The 21,273-nt window shown below is 44.2% G+C and overlaps 1 protein-coding gene across 3 annotated transcripts in view; it reads right to left on the bottom strand.

The window, feature by feature from the left end:
• LOC148501100 (serine/threonine-protein kinase BRSK2-like) overlaps positions 1 to 21,273 on the bottom strand; it is a 338,299-nt gene that overhangs the window by 96,943 nt on the left and 220,083 nt on the right. For all 3 annotated transcript variants that reach the window (XM_088450950.1, XM_088450951.1, XM_088450952.1), the window contains exons 4-6: positions 13,649 to 13,789; positions 9,068 to 9,184; positions 8,587 to 8,620 (exon numbers count right to left, since the gene is read on the bottom strand). In XM_088450950.1, coding sequence (XP_088307076.1) covers positions 8,587 to 8,620; positions 9,068 to 9,184; positions 13,649 to 13,789 — 292 coding nt within the window. The remainder of the gene's footprint in view (positions 1 to 8,586; positions 8,621 to 9,067; positions 9,185 to 13,648; positions 13,790 to 21,273) is intronic.

Genomic DNA, 21,273 nt, shown 5'->3' with positions numbered 1-21,273 from the left:
GGCTACCAGGCTCCAGCCATAGCTGACAAGTAACATAAGTTTTGCCACCTTTCGGTGGTGATTAAACACTGGAGCCTTCTTACTATGAGCTGGTTCATCATCCTCAATATCTAGGATTGATTTAACCACCCTCACCATAGAAGCAACATCCACTGTGGAGGGATAGTCCTCTTCCCCCGAGCTAGATCCTGGAGAGGAACCCTGCACATCATCTGATTCCTCTGATGATGTGTCTGTATCCATATGTTGAGCATACTGATAAACAGATAACTTGCACTTAGGGGCCTTAGTAACTACTGATCTGTTTTCAACATTAGATGGTGCCATACTCTGACTAGAATGGCCATAAACATCCTTCCAGGAAGGATCCATAGGAGGTGCAAACATGGCATGCTGTGGACACCCCATCTAAGGAGGCAGTGTGGGAGCAGCCATATGATCCACAAACTTCATTACCTGGGACAAAGAGGATACCAAAGATGGCTCTTGTTCAAGAACAGGTAAACTGGACTGGTGAGGTGGCTCTTTATAACAGACAACACACAAACCATCCTTTACATCCTGAGGAGACAAAAAAGTCATACATGATTTACATGAAACCAGCACAGGGGGCTCTCCCTCCTGTTTTCCTTTATCCTTTGACATGTTCAAAATAAAGGCAATAAACACAATGTTATGAGACAGCCTTCACAAAATCTTAATGAATGTGAAGTGCTCAAAGAAAAACCTCCACCCCAAGGGGATGGAGAGAAAAAAACAGTGATAGCTATAATTGACAGACAGAAAAAACGGACAGTGTCAATACAGCAGCTATCAGTCACAAACAATGCATATGTAATATAATTACAATTGACTCTAAAACAACTACATAAACACCAGGAATGGCCAGGTACTGTAAGTTAGAGTACCTACTGGGGAAGTGCACTTATAGCGCGTAGATCAAGTGAGGTGGGGGACATCTGGAGACGTGGTTCACACGTTCTCCACCCTTACAAGTTTGCCGGCAAACGACCTCTACCTCTACAGACACCCCTGACATACAAGGCATTGGGCTGTTTAGCCCCTGATTAAGGTACTGCTTTTATTGACTTTCTTTTTACAATAAGACATTGGAGCAATACACCCCGGAGGGTGTTACACACTATCTGAGAGACCAAGAACTTAGCGCTATAAGTGCACTTCCTCATTACCGACCCACTGAGGGCTGCAACTCATAATTATTGTTTTATGTGGTTTGTCTTTATATGTTGTCTACTAGTAGTAGCTGTTTTATATATTTACTTATAATTTTTGAATGCCCTTTTATCTAATTGTGTAATAAATTTCATATACATTTTTATATACGGTTACTGATTCTTTTTTTACGATCCTCATACTGAAGCGCCAGGGATAATTCTATTTTCCAACTGTTATTTCATCCCCAGGCAGCATCCCAGAGCCGTTTAGGAGTTATAGCGCAGCCATCTCAACCCCTATTTTTGTTCACAATATATTCTATACTATGGGATATATAGAGCACTATATACCTTAACCAAGGGAGAAGTATACAGGGAGATTGACCCACACCTTCCTGAGACCAACAGCTACAGTAGCACACTGATAGTGGACCATGAGCGTCTCATACACACGTGGAGGGTAGGCGGAGTAACCCAGACGCGCAAAACCATTTGTAGGGGCTGCGTGTGGGGAGTAGCTGCTGGGGGAGTGCCTACCTCCCCTAAGCTGTATCAACCAGCCGGGTACGCTGGCCTTATGGCAGTAGAATTGCATCTGCTGCCAATCCTCTGCGTCAGACGATAAGGCCCCGGCGGTCTAGTGAGGACACGGACGCCCCCAGGCCCTGACTGCAGCAGCTTCCTGTGTGCCTCCGGCACTGGAAACAATTACTGGCGGTCGCGATTCCCAGGAAGCGAGGAATCGCCTTACCTGACATCTCCATGCGTCTGGTTGCAGTCCAGGTCCCAGCATCGCTGCTAGCAAGCTCAGCCAAAACCCGCCGGAATCACCAGCCCTGTTACTGGTGCTGCAGCCTGGCGGAGGTAGATGGAGTCGCAGTATATGTGTTTTAATTCAGACGCTTAGTACTGCCAACCCAAAAACATAGAAATAAAATAAAACATAAAATAAAAGCTTAGGACTGCCTGAGCAGTTCCGTTACAAAGGTGCGTCTTAATCCTGTTGCACCAAACGACCAACTGAATGCCTGTGGCTAGGGGCGGGGTATATATGGAGGAGGACCCGTGGCATCCTGGGAGCTGAAGTTTTAACTATTTGGTGCCTGGATCTTTCCAACCACAATATTCCCATGGTATCCCTGTGGATCCCTATGGGCCCTGAAGAAGAAATATAGTGATGTTTAGTAGCCATTCATGCATACTAACCTTTCCGGCGTCTTCGGGCGGTCCAGCCCCTCCGCGATCCCTGGACACAGTGAGAAAACACAGTGGGTTTCTGATTACCTAGAAACCCCCTCCCTGCCCGACACCAGCCATTCCCTTGGCATCATTGGTCCTGGCAACTCGAAGGGGCGTCCAGAACACTTCAGTTGCGGCCGGACAACCAACATTCATTACCAGTGACTGGCAGCACCCATGAGTGACCCTGACAGCATGCGGCGGCACCCCATGACCGCAACAAGGTCGCAAACGTGATGGCTGTCAGGAGCCTGGACTGCACTGCAGTGGAGGAGAGTGAGATGGAGCCGCCGCTGCGCGATGCTGCTGGAATGTATAAGGAGGAGCCGAGGCTGCTGCCCAAAGAACGTGACAAGCAGAGGCCAGGTACTGTAAGTTACAGTACCTACAGTACCTACTGGGGAGGGGCACATTATATTTTATACTATGGGGGAGGCATATTATATACTATGGGGAGGCACAATAGATTCTCTAGTATGGGGGAGGCATATTATATACTATGGGGAGGGGGGAGGCACAATAGATTCTATACTATGGAGAAGGAATATTATATACTATATGGAGGGGGAGGCACATTACACTCTATACTAGGGAGGGGGAGGCACAATACATTCTATACTATAGGGGAGGGGGAGGCACATTGTATTCTATACTATCGGGAGGGGGGTACATTACATTCTATACTACGGGAGAGGCATAATATATTCTATACCATAGGGAGGCGCATTGTATTCTATATTAGACCTCAATATTAGAGATGCTTCACAGTGTAAAACATGGTTTGAAAGCTATAGGGGAAAGCTATTATATACTATATAGAGGGGAAGGCACATTACAGTCTATACTATAGGAGAAAAGGAGGCACATTGTATTCTATACTATGGGGAGGGGGAGTACATGACATTCTATACTAGGGAGGGGGAGGCACAATACATGCTATACTATAGGGGATTGGGAGGCACATTGTATTCTATACAATGGGGTGGGGGAGTACATAACATTCTATACTAGGGAGGGGGAGGCACAATACATTCTATACTAGGGAGGGGGAGGCACAATACATTCTATACTAGGGAGGGGGAGGCACAATACATTCTATACTATAGGGGATGGGGAGGCACATTGTATTCTATACTATGGGGTGGGGGAGTACATTACATTCTATACTAGGGAGGGGAGGCACAATACATTCTATACTAGGGAGGGGGAGGCACACTACATTCTATACTTTAGGGGAGTGGGAGGCACAATACATTCTATACTATAGGGGATGGGGAGGCACATTGTATTCTATACTATGGGGTGGGGGAGTACATTACATTCTATACTAGGGAGGGGAGGCACAATACATTCTATACTAGGGAGGGGGAGGCACACTACATTCTATACTTTAGGGGAGTGGGAGGCACATTGTATTCTATACTATGGGGAGGGGGAGTACATTACATTCTATACTAGGGAGGGGGAGGCACAATACATTCTATACTACGGGAGAGGGATGCACATTGTATTCTATACTATGGGGAGGGGTAGTACATTGCATTCTATACTAGGGAGGGGGAGGCACAATACATTCTATACTACAGGAGAGAGGGATGCGCATTGTATTCTATACTATATGGAGGTGGAGGCACATTACATTCTATACTAGGAAGGGGGAGGCACTATACCCTGTATACTATAGGGGAGAGGGAGGCACATTGTATTCTATATATGGGGGGGAGTATATTCCATTCTATACTAGGGAGGGGGAGGCACACTACATTCTGTACTAGGGAGGGGGAGGCACGTTGCATTCTATACTTTAGGGGATGGGGAGGCACATTGTATTCTATACTATGGGGAGTGGGAGTACATTACATTCTATACTAGGGAGAGGGAGGCACAATACATTACAATACAATATACTATAGGGGATGGGGAGGCACATTGTATTCTATACTATATGGAGAGGAGGCACATTACATTCTATACTAGGGAGCGGGAGGAATGATACATTCTATACTATAGGGGAGAGGGAGGCACATTGTATTCTATACTATGGTGAGCGGGTACATTACATTCTATACTACAGGAGAGGCATATTATATTCTATACCATAGGGATGTGCATTGTATTCTATACTATGGGGGTGCATTGCATACTATGCTATGGAGAGAGGCGGAGGCACATTACAGTCTACTATGGGGTGGACATTACATACTATGCTTTGGAAAGAGGGGGAGGCACATTACAGTCTATACTATGGGGGGCATTACATACTATGCCAGTGGTTCCCAAACTGTGCCCTGCAGCACCCTGGGGTGCCTCGGGACCCTTGCAGGGATGCCTCAGGTTGGTGGTCCTGCACCAAATCAAATTCTTTATGGTCAATGTAATGTAAATATGTGCACAAACAGAAGTACAAACCTGTCCACCACTATATAACCAAACCTAAGGATGACAGGTGAGCAAAATTTACTTCACTTTACTACTTCACTGCATTTTTTTCTGAATTTCTCAAACACAAAGTTTTGGCTTAGGGGTGCCATGAGAACAATGCTGATGCACTAGGGCGCCGTGGTTCAAAAAAGTTTGGGAACCACTGTACTATGCTATGGAGTGCTGCCTGTATGTGTTTAGATTTTTTGCCATTGGTTTAGTTTAGTAACCAAGTATTGGAAACCCCCCTTTCAAAATCCTGCGTTTGCCACTGAGACAGACATATCGGGTGCCCTATATGCCTGCTTCTCAATGCGCATGCCCCGGCGTCCAAGAGCAGCAGGTCACGTCAGATCTGCTGCAATGAGCGCTGGGAAAAGTCGATGGAGCCAGCACCAGGTGCCAGGCAGACAGCAGGGAAGTATGCAACTTCCCTGCTCTGTTCGGGTTGCGTGACAGAGAATGCCATTCTCAGATGGCGAATCTGTACCGCAGGAGAGGAACGGAAAGATGAGCTTTCTGTTCCTTTATGAATCGCACTCTCCATACAAAAGTAAAGTGATGCGATTCATCCATGGAGCAGGTACACCGCTGGATAAGGAATAGCCTTCTTCTTGGTAACTTGCTCCATGAATTGCACAAAGCAGAGAAGAGCCCTAATTTCAGCTGAACAGGGCTCTTCTCTGCTTCATGAATAGACCCAAGAGCCTTTTTCCAGCAAAAACTGATACATTAATGGGAGACAACAAATAAAATATAGAAAATAACATAAAAATCTTGCAAAACAATAATTTGAAGACAGCAATACAAACATTATGGGGTAAATTTACTAAAGGTCTGTTTTGGTTGTAAACCGAGACCGAACGAAATCAATTGACTATCAATGTTGTTTTGATGTAAAAAAAAAATTATCTTTAATTGAAACCTAAATTCGATCTCAGGGCCTGATTCTGTAAGGATATTAATTGCAAAGCTGCACGCAGGCTATAGATATGATGTATGCACGCAGGCAGCTTTGCAATTACGACCCTTGCAGGTATGGTAATGGAGCAGTAGGCATCACGCCTCCTGTGCATTACTTATCCGGGCACCGTTGTCCAACGCAGCGTCGGACAATCTGCGCAACATCGGTCGCTGCAGTTTAGAGGAAGAGGCCAGGAAATCTCCGTCAGCTGACGGAGATCCTGGCTTCTTCCTACTCCTGCAACGGCGGTGACACCCTCCGTTTCGGGAAATGGAGGGCATCGCCGCCCACAAACGGCAGCAGACTGTCAATCACTGACAGTCTGCAAGCGAGTTAGTAGGACCCATTCTACACACTCGCAGGACGGGGCGTGCACTGCTGAATCAGGCCCTCAGTCGTTTATTTGCTGCTCCAAAGTTCAAAACCGACAGCATTTAGAAGTACAAACACAACAGCAAACCCATTGAAACAGTATGATTAGGTTAATTTTAAAGGGTTACCTTTAAAATAGAAAAAAAAAATGCCCCCCAAATCCATAATTAGCCACATACCTCTCAGCCTGAGTTGGTACTAGAGACTAGGGGTCTTTATGGTAATGCTGTGGCCAACGGGCATCCTATTGAGATGCCCACCATCTGAGGCACACTTCTCCCGATGTGCGCACAAAGACGCACTATTGGAGAACCATCGGCCGGGCCATCGGCATTGCACCTGCCTATGGCAGGCACAGAATGTCCGAATGACCATGGCCACCAGTGTCAATGCAACTGTGTCTTTAGTGGCAGTCGTTGACACTGACACACCTGCAAAATGCCCGCGACTGGTAGCCACCCTCCCCAGTTACCACACAGAAACACCCATCAAGATTGCATGGATCTACATGCAATTTCAACCAGTGTCTCTGTGCATTAACCATCGCGGCACATGCACAGAGCTGCCCGTATGCATGCGCAGAGGGAAGCCATCGCACACTTGCGCCTGATGGTTTCTCTGTGTCTACCTCTGAATCACCCCCACAATGCAGAGTCAGTATTACATCACTATAGCTAGGAATGAGCTAGACTGTAATTTGGCAGCTGCGGCCTGTCAGAGCAACTCAGATTCCCAGATCCAGAGTTCTCAGCCTCTGAGTATTACCTACACTGTGAAGCCGCGTGCCTTCAGCCATGTGTCTCACCAGTGTGTCACTGCATGTCATATAAATATGATCCTCATACCATATGAAGTTACATCGCATGACAGGATATAATCCGTGAAGTCTCATTTAATATATACTGTACAACTTTCTCTGCTATCTGCATGGCATAGTACATACAGGATCTGCAAATCATTCAGCCATGCCATCAACCCATCTACTGAACAAGCACTCCTATGATTTTGTAAACCTTCAAAATGATTTAATTGAAAGGAAAGATGGCATACCAGCAGTGGTGGCTACCAGTGATGTGCGGTCAGGCGAGGCAGAGCCTATCCTGTCATACTTAGGTATACTCCAAAGTTTTGACTACAAAAAATTATAAGAAAAAATGAAAGAAAATATTATAAATATCTTCTTTGTATTATTCTAATAATTTTATAGTCAAAACTCTGGAGTAAAAAGTGTATGGGAGGTGAGGCACTGCTTCCCCTGTCTACCTTTTCCGCACATCACTGATCAAAACTCTCCAAATTTCCAGCACTATATACTGCTGCAACGTTGTATAATGCCCACATGAACCCTCGGGTTCATATATGTATGTGTAAATCTGGCTCTGAAACTAGCCAGTGTCTGCCTCCTACAGAGGCGGGGCTGCAAATAGGGGAGCCACACCAATTGCCACCCAAAAACTCCAGCAGTGGGGCTGCAGCGCAGTCCAAAATTCAAATAAGGGAGCCACACCAACTGCCAATGAGTCCCGGCCGGCGATGTTTAGCAGCGTTTAGGGTGGCAGTTGGTGTGACTCACTTATTTGAATTTTAGACTGCGCTGCAGCCCTACCTTTGGAGCCACCACTGGTTCCAGTGTAACTGGATCAGAGGTTAGTTATATGGCACAGCCATTAAAGATGATTTAATCTGCAGTGTTGTGATACGATGTGATGTCACTAGTTCCTAGTGAATGAATTGGCTGAATATTGGTCCAGCCAATGAAGTGCTGATACATACAATTAAAGGATACAATATTAATAAATCAATAAAATGTCTTAAGTCTGTCACTAAGAAGCACCAATTAAAAGTTGTCAGAAGGAATATATAACAGGTCAAACCTTGGCCATCATCGACCACTTGCTGCTAGTCTGACCTGTCTCTAATTTTGTGAGTCTGTGCACATGCAGAGAGCTCTTGTGCTGCGGAGGAGATCGCAATGGCTAAATTATGGACGCCCATTAAATGACGTCCAAATGGTAAGACACACCTGCGTTTCTAAGACCACCCCCCATCACCCCTCCCCCAAACGCTTGCTAGCTGTCAATCACTTCTGCGTGTTCACTGGCTTGCAAGGGCCATTGAAATGCGATCGCACGCATGTGCTATGCTGCATACACGCATGCGCACAGGATAAAGAACGCTTGCCTGTTTTGAAATTGTGATCCAAACTGAAACAGGCCCTCAGATAATGAAAATAAGAGGTTAAACACTGAATTGTAAAAGCAAAACTAATGGAGTAATGCAAGTTATATGTAGATTAGTAGTGTCAGTATGGTGTCTTATTCTCAGTGACCGATATACTTTCATGGAACCACTTTATTATTGGAGATTAGAGGGAGATGAAATATCACAGGAAAGGTGGAAGCCTGTTACACTTACCTTGATCACCTCAGGACATGCATAGTGAGGAGACCTGGTCACAAGGGGGTAAGACATGGAATAAAAAGGAGGGAGAAGACAGAGAAAGAATAGGGATGTTAACAGCAGGATAAAGTGAAGAATTTGTTAAGTAGATTCATGTTGCTAATGTAAGTCAGAGTATTTCAGTCAAGTACACATACATGGTGTGTAGAATTGGTTAAGCACGTCACATTTGATGCAGCAGATAATGGACGTGAACATGCATACATGCCATTCTCCTCTAACATGTATGAAGCATACACTGTAATCATATCCTCAGGTAAAAGGTATGAATATCTACGTTATAGGACACAATGTACGGTTATTATGCACAGATATGCTAAACAAAAAAATACATTGCTCTCTCTCTCTCTCGCTATATATATATATATATATCACAAATGAGAAGATTTTTTATATTGTTATTTTAGTTTTAGGATGTTGTAATACTAGCACTCACCCACAGCTGGTCTCAAGTAAACTGTCGCCGACCTGCAGTGACGCCATTCCAAAATCTGCTATCCGTATGTTGTTTTTTTCATCTAACAATAAATTTTCTGGCTTCAGGTCTCTGTGGCTGATCAGGTTGGAAATGAAGAAAAACAGTGATAGCAACTTTGTAGGTTTTAACAAGCAGTGGGTATATTTACTAAAGTGCAGGTTTTTAGAAGTAGAGATGTTGCCCATAGCAGCCAATCAGATTCTACCTAACATTTGTCTAGCACCTTCTAGTAGATAATAGCTAGAATATGATTGGTTGCTATGGGCAACATCTCCTCTTCTAAAAACCCGCATTTTAGCAAATAAATATACCCCCACTAGTCTCTTCTATGTGTGTATGTACAGGTATCGCACCTCCCAACATTTACAAAGGCAAAACTTGAACAAATTAAACAAAGAGCTTACAATACATAGACCCAAAATTCAGCGATCGTCCACTTACCCCCCACCATAATCCTTGAATCTGAACAGTTGGGACTGATATTATTTTTACATCCCAAATACTCCTGTTCTAGATAACGGATGTGGGTTTATTATTACTTTGTTTAGGTTCCCCCATGTAACCATGTTTATCTCTATGTAACTCTGAAAGTTATGTTTTTTTTTCCGACACTGTACAATACAAGTATTAAGCTGAGTTTTCGAAAGTGCCAACAATAGCACTAACATAGTTTAAAACAGGGATGTGTTTAAAAAAGCTAATAGATAGTTCCTGGTAATGAATCTATTCATTGCCCAAATTCTCCAGACAGCCCCTTCTAACTCCTCCACGCCCCCATTGACACGATGCCAGCCTTAATTAGAGGGGAAGTAGGCTGCAGAGGTACACTTAACATAATACTTAAACTTGCAGACTGCGCTTGATCTATGGGAAATGTTCACAAAGCTGCAGAATATGGAAAGTGGGGGCTGTAGATAGAACATGTAATAGATGGAAATCACAGGGTTGGGCTTAGATTGTAGGGGCTGTTAGGCATGTAACACAACACTGATATAGTGGCTGCGGTTCCCAATATAAATTGGGGAGGTAAAGATTAACAATTGATAGAAATGATATAAAAATTAGTATTGTAATAAATAAAACAGTGAGTGAAGTAATAAGTCATTCAAATAATAAATCCAGTCTTAGTAAATCAGTTCCTGGTTCCACCGAGGGAACATTAACCTTAAAATGTTTCTTTTTGTGATGTGTTCAGGAAAGCAATATGAGTTAAAATACAGTTTTTATTCTATTGTTGGTTAAAACCATTTTGTGGGAGGACACAATGAGCTAATTTTACTAAGCGGCGAGTTTGGTGTCATTTAGAATCCGCATTTAGAACTCGCATGTCAAATCGCTAGCATTTACAAAAGGTTGAAATAGAAAAGTCAACCAGCCATGGCGTGTTCTATATGGCAGCGGTAGCTTGCCTACTCCAGTCTCAAGGAACGGCCAGGAGGCTCCCGAAGATCGCATGGCGCACCCGGTTACCCGGAAAAGTGGGCACGTCCCCCCCCTCCCCCCATTTACAGAGCACAAGTGGGCATGCACCGCCCCCTCTGTGCCGGCCTGACTGCCCCCAGCAAATTCGGTAAGTATGCAGCGGTTTCTATTAAAAATTTTAAACCACTGTGGATTAGAAACTATTCTATACATATTCATTTAATGGTGCGTTTACAGAAATACCGGTCAATTGACAGCATAGAAACAGACCACTGTGAGCTAGAAGTTATTTTATTCCTATTCATTTAAGGGTGCTATTATAGAAACAATATTAAATTGACATAGAAACAGACCACTGTGGATTAGAAGCTATTCTATTCATATTCATTAACTTGTGCGACTCTGCTTGCTATAGAAAGCACCATTAAATTTATATTATAGAAACAGACCACTGTGGATTAGAAGCTACTTTATTCATATTTATTAACTCTATTTATTATAGAAAGCACCATTTAATTTATATTATAAAAACAGACAGCCTGCTACTTTCACTTTGTCGGTTTCTGAGGAGTTTAAGATGAGAAGAAAGTTGTAGACAATTAGTCGGAGAAATATATAGCGTTATTTTTAATTGAAATTAGATTTTTTTTTTAAGTTGTCATTTCTTTTTCTGTATATTGTCTATTTGAGGTTTGTTTAACATATAGTTTAATTTTTGTTATAGTGTGTTTTTCTTGTGTGTGAGAGTCATGTGAATTTGTGTTTTATATTTTTGTTTGTTTGTGTATTTCTGTTAAAGTACATTCATGTCTGGTGAGAGACATCGTAATCTTCCATAGCCCAATTAGATGATATTCCTATCAACCAATCTTGCCTGCTAAAATCAATGAATTTGCCTGCTGTTTCAGCAATCACGCTTGTCTGCGCTTAGTCATTTTTTGGGTCGGGGTTGCCAGTGTTTTTACAGTGGTTTTCAAAAATGGTACTTGATAAATATTGGGTTTCTGTTCTATTCTTTCTATGGTCTACAACATTGATGGCTCTTTGATATTCTATTCTAAAGTGTGCATTTACCTAATGGTTTTGGAATTAGTAAATTGGCAGGCTGAAAAACCACCGGGATTAAGAACCGACACTTAACCTGCCCATCCACTAGGCGATACGGGAGACGACGGCACGATTACGAGGCCGTCGTCTCCCGCGGGGTGAACTGCATACACTGAACATTCAGACGTTCAGTGTATGCAGATCAATCATCCCCGAACATGGCAACCTGACGGCAGTCGTCGGGTTGACCGTCATGTTCGGGCGATGAGTGATGTTAAAAACGACCAGCGGGCACGCGCATCACCGGTCGTTTTTAACCTATGGCTGCCCGATTTGCGGGCGATTACCAAGCGATGGATCAATAACGACTGTCGTTATCGCTCCATCGCTAGGTTTAATCACCTAGTGGATGGGCAGCATTAGAGTACTGAATTTATCCTAATAAATCTGTCCATACGCAGCGCCCACTATAAGTGTCCTTTCTCCTGTCTTCCCTCTTCATGTGTTCCCATTCTTCTCACCTCTAAACAGATGTCTGATAAGAAAATAATGAACTTCTAGGTACTTTATTTCCCTACTCTTCGGGAAAGTCTGGGAGACTCCAGATTTTTCAGTTTGGCCCCCGGACTCCCGGAAGAGTGCATGGAACTCCCGATTCCTACCAACTTCCAAATGAAGTGGGCAGGATGGGGAGATAATACCGGGAGTCGTGGGTCCGTAGGGAATGTTCGGGGCTAATAGGATGTGATTATATGACATGAAGAGTCCGGTGAAGAGATGATGTGAAGAGCCCGGCCCTGCCTCCAGAGTGGTCATCTGTATTGTCTCTTCAGGCTTCTCACAGAGATGAGAATTCCAAAGTCGGTAAGTATGTCAAGGTGCAGTATGGAAGTGTAGTGATGCAGAGTGAAGTGGGGAGGAGGCAGGAACGTTTGCCACACATGTAGGATATATATTGGTAGATCCAACAAGCACAATGGTGGTGCTTTAAATGGGCTGCTTGTTTGTAGACAGGGCTTGTGTTACCATTAGGCAAACTAAACAGTTGCCTAGCATGCCAGTGCGTAAATCCCTGCACAAGTGATATAATGTCATTAATCCAGCGTTTATAAAGCCCCCTCATGGAGTGATGGCCACTCACATTAAGGAGAAGCATCTATGATGTCACAACCAACCATTGCACTTCCAATATCAGGAGTGGAGTCGTTGGGGTCACCACCTAGGCAACCCCAGTACCAGGCACTGTCATAGCATTTCTGTACAAAGTTAATAAAAATGCATTATAATAATTCCATTAGCTAAATGATATTGTAAAGTTCAGAAATGGGGCTGGTGTTTGTTTACATTTGGAATAAGCAGTTTTACGCCCTCATATCTAGAGCATCAGAACAATTAATCAAAAATGTTTTGATTGTCATATGGTAGTGATAACTATACTGTAGCTAAAGATCCAAGGTTCCCCCTAGGTCACAAACTTTAATCAAGAGATTTGGATCAGTTACAAGATATAATGTGTAAGCCGCAGGATTTGTCAAACATGCCTTAGTACCTCTTTTAGCACCTCGGCTTTGTTAATTAAAAGAGATTCCATCTGCACACCCATCAACATGACAAGATCATTTTGCATTTATTTATTTCAGCTCTTTTTCTAATGGAATGGGGCATACACACTAGACTAGACAATAAAAGTGAACGATATGAACAAAAACGATATCGTTCAATAATATATCGTTCATATTGTCCAGTGTGTATGCACCAAACGACCAACGATGGGCGCTCCCGCGGGTCGTTAACGATGTTTGCTGTCGTGCAACGTGCAAACATGCAGGCCAATCTGACGATATCGTCAGAAAGTGCCTGTTCAGGGATGTGGCACGATGACGTCACTGAACGATATCGTTAACAATATCGTTCAGTGTGTACACCCAATATCTTTCACCAATATCTTACACACATCGTCTAGTATGTATGCTCCTTAAGAGGCTGAATGGCAGGGACCGTTTTAGGTCGCACTCCCTTTAACAAACATTTGTCCCCTCGCAGATCAATAAACACGAGGATCTTACTCACCATATAGAGTAACTGTGACAGAAATCAAGAGCGGATATAATTTGTCGAAAAAATTTTCTAGCCTCCTTTGGAGTTAGTCGCCCCTTTTTAACCAGATAGTCAAAAAGTTCTCCACCAGACACGTGTTCAAGCACCAAGTATCTGAAAGAATCATGAGAACATTATAGAATTGAAACTTGATTAGTTCACGTCATTTCATGGCTATGGACTAAATCTAATTACACCTATAAGACATACATAATACATTCTTTAAGTATATAGATAAAGCAAAGACATTTTCGATACCTGTACTGTATTTTTTTTTTCAAAATGGTAAATTGCACAGCTTAGCCATTCCATAGTTGTCAAAATACTTAAGCTTTCTCCAGAAATATGTTTTTAGTTAGCCAGTGCATACTACCATATTTCTAACAAACAAAAAAAACTACCGGTAATAGTCTTTTCTTGGGTATGTTACTGTAACTGTTATTCTTTTCCCTTGCTTTACTTATTGTGATATTAGACATTATCTTCCAATATTGTTCAAATTATTATATATTTTTTTTCATCAGCAAATGTCTTTGCTTGCAGAAATAGGCAGCTATTTGCAAATGCGGAATGCATGAATCTACGCCATTCCTTCCTCCACATTATACGCCTAATTCTTCATAATTTAGCCTCTTTCATAGAATCACATGCAAATTTGCCCGACCAACATTAAATTGATTGCAACTACAAAATTAGGATGATGGCACAATGTGTGAAATATGGAATTCAAAGTAAATTCAGAAGAGAAGATCAAACAAACAGTATTGCAAGAGAGAAAAGTATATTTTCACATTAAGGGTGGATGCAAATGCTAGTAATTTGAGGTAAGGATTTTATTTTGCTGGACGGTGCACCTATATGCAATGTGTGGTAGGAAGTGTTCCATCTGAAATAATGTACAAAGCAATCACATCTTTTTTCCACCGCTAAGATGGACACCATCATATTTTTTTCTTCCATGAAAACTTTATTTATAAACTTATTCACAGAGAATACATAATTACACCATTGACACATGTAACGTTTCAAGCACTATTGTTTAATGGCTACCAAAATACCAAAGGCAGACCCATTAGGCCTATATCTTGTGTGGCTGGGTTATTATAATTATATATATATATATATAATATACTGTGGCAGTATCACCAGAGGTGGCACTGGTGAGCAGCAGATTCTGTGTGGGGCAGGGCAGATCCGCCCACACAGAGTAGTAAAGCATTGTGGGAAGATGTATAATGCTGCCGTATGACCAGAGCCCAGGGGAGGCTGCTTGTGCACACCTCCAGACAGTCCAGGTGGGGCTGCAGTGTGAGTGAAGCAGACCAGGTGGTCAGGATCATACCCGCAAGTAGGCAGGCAGATCCATATACCTCTGACACTGTCCTTGTGAGAGGCGGCTGCCAACAGGCTGAGAAAGCTACACCAGGCCAGGAGGCCAGTGTCCAGTCCTGCATGTGGCAGGAAGGACCACAAATCTCAGAGACTGTGAGAAACTTTCATGCAGATTAGCTGCTTCTGTAGAGAGGGTTCAAGAAGTGAGCTAGTGCCCTAAACAAGGGCTAGGTTTGTTTGTTATTTTTCTGTTTCCTGATTTCACATGCTGATAGTAAAGCATCACTTATGTTTATTATGTTTATTTAACTGGAATGCTACGTGCGGACTCTAATTCTGCACCTACTCACTGCACCAGTGACCCGAAGTCTACCAAGCTAATTAACCCACAGTATCACAATACACAGTGTATATATATTAGGGATGTGCGCCGGACCATTTTTGACGGATTTGGATCTAATTCGTCGTCCTGCTTTGGATTTGGATTTGCCAAACTGCGGTGACTGGCTTTGGATTTGGATTTTTTTACATAAATTGACAAAAAAAGCTAAAATCACATAAATTGGTCTTTTTTTTCTTGCTAGAGTATTATTAACCTCAATAACATTAATTTCCAGTCAATTTAGACCATATCACGCTTATAATATTGTTTTCAACATTATTGGCCACAGGTTGCAGTGAGCTGACTGGTTACTAAGCGACAAAGCAGCGGCACAACGACACAGACACCACAGTATAAAACACATCTATGACACATTGCCACACAGCAGTGGCAGAAATGAAAAGTAGTGCACCCACCCAGTGGGGTACGGCCAGCAGAATCACAGTACTTGTTTACATAGTGGGCTACGGCCCAAGGAGTCACAGTGCACAATCTTATTCACATTACACCGCACATAGGGCCTGATTCACATTACACCATAAAGTAGTGTCTCTTATTTATGTTACGACACACAGTAGTGCCCCTTTTACACAATGCCCACAGTAGTGACCCTTTTACACAATGCCCACAGTAGTGCCCCTTTTACGCAATGCCCACAGTAGCGGTGTCCCTTACACAATGCCCCCAGCAGTGGTGCCCCCTATGCAGTCCCCTTAGTAGTAGGGTCCCCTATGCAGTGCCCCCAGTAGAATGCCCCCCATTAGCAGGCCCCCCCATTAGTATGCCCCCCATTAGCATGCCACCCAGTAGTATGCCCCCCATTAGCAGGCCCCCCCAGTAGTATGGCCCCCATTAGCAGCCCCCCCAGTAGTATGGCCCCCCCAGTAGTATGGACCCCCAGTAGCAGACCCCCCCAGTAGTATAGCCCCCCCAGTAGTATAGCCCCCCCAGTAGTAGGCTGCCCCAGTAGCAGGCCCCCCCAGTAGTAGTCCCCCTGTAGTATGCCCCCCCTGTAGTATGGCCCCCCCAGTAGTAGTAAGCCCCCCCAGTAGTATGCCTCCCCCAGTAGTAGTAAGCCCCCCCAGTAGTATGCCCCCCCATAGTATGGCCCCCCCAGTAGCAGGCCCCTCAGTAGTATGGCCCCCCCAGTAGCAGACCCCCCCAGTAGCAGACCCCCCCCCAGTAGTATAGCCCCCCCAGTAGCAGGCCCCTCAGTAGTATGGACCCCCAGTAGCAGACCCCCCCAGTAGTATAGCCCCCCCAGTAGTATAGCCCCCTCCAGTAGCAGCCCCCCAGTAGTATGGCCCCCCCAGTAGCAGACCCCCCCCCCAGTAGCGCCCCGGCCCTTGCACAAGTAAAAAAAAAAAAAAACCAACAACTTACCTGTATCCCCGCTCCCGCGCCGTCCGCTCTGCTGTCACACGCTGAGGAGGGAGCCGGAAGACGGAGCTCATGTGTGAGCTCCAGCCAGCTCCCTCCGTGCAGCAACCAATGAAAGTCTGTGTGACTCTCATTGGCTGCTGTAACAAACACACAGCTGCCGCTGGTGGCTGTGTGTTTGTGTCTGTGTAGGGCAGAGCGCTATAACAGCGCTCTTCCCTACACAATAGGAGCCCTGATGTCGGATTCTCTAGTGAGAATCCGACATCAGGCGGCCGCCGTTCGGCCCCGAATCCGAACCGCTCATCTCTAATATATATATATATATATATATATATATATATATATATATATATAGAAGCATGAAGGTGCAGCACTCCCCTCTCAATACATCAAGCAGAGGCCAAAGGATCAGTAGGACGTTTCAGTACTTTTAGTACTATCTTCAACCATATACAGATACAAACAAATGGCTCACCTTAAATACACCCCACCCCCATATATATGAAAAAAATAGACATAAGCATTACCTAAAACGTCCAGGGACAAATCTCTCTAATACTAATCCATGCAAATCAGAACATTTGCTAGCTGTAGTCTTTGTAAGTGAACTTAATATTCCTGGGAAGTTATGGCTTTTTATAATATCAGTCTTAGCTCTTTTCAGTATTTAACAGCTTTAATAAGATAAAACATAATTTATGAGCATTAGTGACCTTGAATAATTAAGATGCTTAAAGGGCTTAACATGCGACTGCTTCACTGTATAGTACAACATTGTAATGATCTCTTAAATGGAATTTGGGACATGTATCAATCATGATCCACACATCACACAGTGTGATAGGCTGTGCAAACAATTATATTGACCTCATTAAAAAGTAAAAACCCTTTAGACCTGACATCTGCCTATATAGTACACTGGTGAGAATGGTTCCTGCTTCTAGCGCGTGAGGGTAAATATTACTCACAGCAGCCTCACTTCACAATAATGACAGATTAATGAAAAAAGCTTTATATGGGGCTGGGCGAGTAAAGAGTAACATAACCTAAATTGCCTATTTTACCCTGTTTATTCTTTTTCACTCTTTCCTGGGAAAATATTTAGGAAATTCTATTTAAAGAGGTTCCATCTAAAAACAAGCCCTGGTGTTCTAAAGGTCTAATTCAGTACGGATCACGATTGCGATTGCAGCTGTGAATTCGCACAGAACGCAGCTGCGAAATATGCTAATGCTTGCCAAAGGTTAGCCGGCATAAAGACGCCCACTGCTGCTTTTTTACATCCGTCCAATGTCGCTCTTCTGTGTAAACACCAGTACCATCGACCACATCGGCCAGTCACGCAGCATTTACAACAGGTCTGACCAGTCGCAGATGCTGCGAGTCTCCTCGCACGCAGTGAGCTTTCATGCTGCGTATGCAATCGCTGTTGCTAATTTATGTATGCCCAGGAAACGCCATTCAAACGGACAGACACGCCTGCGGTCTTCCGACCACCCCAAACGTTATCAGATTGTCGCCCACTTTGCGGTGGATTGCTCTATGCGTCCGTAGTCGCAGTGTGATCACAGCGCAGCTTGTACGCATGAGCGATGGGGAACAATCACTCGATCTGTGTCCATCCATAGTTGTACTTACCATCAGTACTGATTCAGGCCCTAAGACCAAGACGGTGACTAATAGCATTGATCTCCACCACATACTGAATAAGGCATCAGTCCTATTGCTGGGACCATGCAATTAAAGATTTTATAGACGTACACCCATTATAAGTTAATGGAAGGAGTGACTACTATAGCAGGTTATTTTGACAAATCAAGCAATCCTTGGAACATGTTAAGATGCTCTCACACTTGTGATTCAATATAGCTTGTCCTCATTATAGATTTATCCCTTGTACACCATACAACACAACTCATCCTCATTACAGAGCTCTATGTAGACCTCTCAGTATAGAGTACACTCATTATGAGGCTTTCATGTCAGCCCTTCACTCAATAACACCCTTGTTCAACATTTTTTTTTTTTTTTTTTTGGAAAAGCCTTTGACTTTGTATATGCTTGTTAGATTTCAGTCCTAAATGATCTTGCAGTGCTCAGTACACTTCAGCCTTCTCCTAAAGCTGTTCACTTGTGGCGGGGTTCATTATCAGAGTTCAATACACCCTTAATAACAGGCTCTGAGTGCCGCAGGACAAAATTGTAACGCATTATAAACCCATTTGGTGGAAATTCAGTATGTCAGTAATCAGCTATTGCTGCGGAACCCTGTACTATATTGTTTTGTTTCTGAGTCTAGAAATGACGATCTTGTTAAGGATAAGACACGGATGATACTGCAGTGCAGCTAATATACATTGATGTGATTGCATGCAAATTTGTACATAGGAAAGTAAGAACGAGGGTGGATACAGGTGCCTAAAATCTTCATTGAGACCAGAATTCCTAAACAAACTATTTAGAATTTCTAGAAATACTGACATATCTTTTCAAGTCTTATTGTATTTTCCTGATGTAAATAGGCACATTTGAGTAGTCCTACTGTATAACAAAATGACATGTTCTGAAGAGGACATGAGCTTATTAAAGAGAGTTTGACTACAGTCTGACGTTCCTTATTGTAATCAGTCATCATAATCTGCTCCCCTAGTATGTACTCAACTTGAAAGTGAGCAAGGATCAAACAACCTGTAGCCAATCAGATGATCAGGATGGTCATAGCAGCAGAAGATGAGTTCAAGGATCTACTTGCAACCGGTGGTTAAAGTGGGCAGGAACGGGCGGAACTGCGTTCCGTCAGTTCTATTTGGAGGCGGAACTCCGTAGTGGTTGAAGGGAGAGACGTCATGACGTCTCTTTCGTAGTTAAGAGGAGCAGTCGGACCGGACGGCAGCGGACGCAGGAGCGGGGCTTCAAGTAAGTATTGTGGGTTTTTTGTGTAAGGTGCACTACTAATGGGGGCATTACTACTGGGGGCACTACTAATGGGGGCATAACTACTAAAGGCATTATCACTGGGGGTACTACTACTACTGGGGCATTGCATAGGGGGTACTACCTAAGGGGTACCACTCCTGGGGCTCTGCATAAGTGGCACCAATACTGTGGGTTCTGCATAAGGGGCATTACTAATGGGGTCACTGCATAAGGGGCACCACTGTGGGCACTGCATAAGGGTCACCACCACTGGGGGGCACTGCATAAGGGGCACCACCACTGGGGGGCACTGCATAAGGGGCACCACTACAGTGGGCATTGCATAAGGGGTACTACTGCTGTGGGCATTATGTGTATTAGGGGCACTACTACTGTGGGCATTGTGTATAATGGGCACTAATATGGGCATTGTGTAAAAGGGGCACTACTGTGTGTCATAACATGAATAAGAGACATTACTATGTGGTGTAATGTGAATCAGAGGCACTATGTGCGGTGGGAACCGGTATGATATCCCGGCGGCCGCATGGCCGGGAGTTCGAATCCCGTCAGCGGCAGCCCGACAAAACAGCAGAGCCCGGCAGTGGAACCCCCGACAGCGCTGGAAATCCCTATCGTCCTAAGGTATCTACTAACCTAACCCCCCTAACCCTCCTTAGGGGTGCCTAACCCTAACCTCCCCCCCTGTGCCTAACCCTAATCCTCCATCTAAGTGCCTAACCCTAACCCCCCCTTCCCCGCTGCCTAAACCTAAGTCCCCCGGGGGGTGCCTAACCCTAATCCTCCCTCCCCCTAGCCTAACCCTAACCCTCCCATGGGGGTGCCTAACCCTAAGTCCCCCCGGGAGCCCTAAACCTAACCCTCCCCCCCGCGGCTGTCCGCTGGCGGCTCCCGGCATCCCTTCGATCAGGATGCCGGTCGTCGGTCTCCCGGCATCGGAAAAATGACAGGCATCTAGATTTAGACGCCTGTCCTTTAATCCTCGCCGGGATACTGCAGTCGGGGAGCCGGCTATCGGGCTTATGTCAGCCGGCTTCCCGATTGCATCCCGTGCGGTGTAATGTGAATAAGATTGTGCTACTGCATGCCATAATTTTAATTGGGGATACTATTGTGTGACCATGCCCCTTTCTTATGAGACCATGGGGCCTATTCATCAACACTAAAATAACGTTTTTAAGGACATTTTCCTTAAATAACGTTATTTTGGTATTCATGAACAGACTTAGCACAGGAGATATCACAGATATCTCCTTGCTAAGTTCCCCTGCATTAATTTCCACACTCCCCATACATTAGTATGGGGATGTGGAAATTGTGGTATTCATCAAATTCCGAAAATTATGAATTTTCGGAATTTGATGCAGTTACTATCCGCCACTATGAGGTGGCGAATAGCAGAATCGACTTACCTGTATCCGCGTGTGCAGGTCCCCCGACGAGTCCCTCCGGCGCTCTGCTCCGTCCTCAGGCTCCGGAGGCTGGTCGGACATGTGTGCTCCCCAGCAGAGCACAAGAAAGTTTAGAAAAAAAAAAAAAAAAAATTTCTTTTTCTAATCTGTCA

The sequence above is a fragment of the Taudactylus pleione genome, unplaced genomic scaffold (genome assembly GCF_031769625.1).
Source record: "Taudactylus pleione unplaced genomic scaffold, aTauple2 ptg000535l, whole genome shotgun sequence".
Classification (NCBI taxonomy): Eukaryota; Metazoa; Chordata; class Amphibia; order Anura; family Myobatrachidae; genus Taudactylus; species Taudactylus pleione.
The sequence above is the reverse complement of the archived record's forward strand: the minus strand, read 5'-3'. Positions and strand labels throughout refer to the sequence as shown.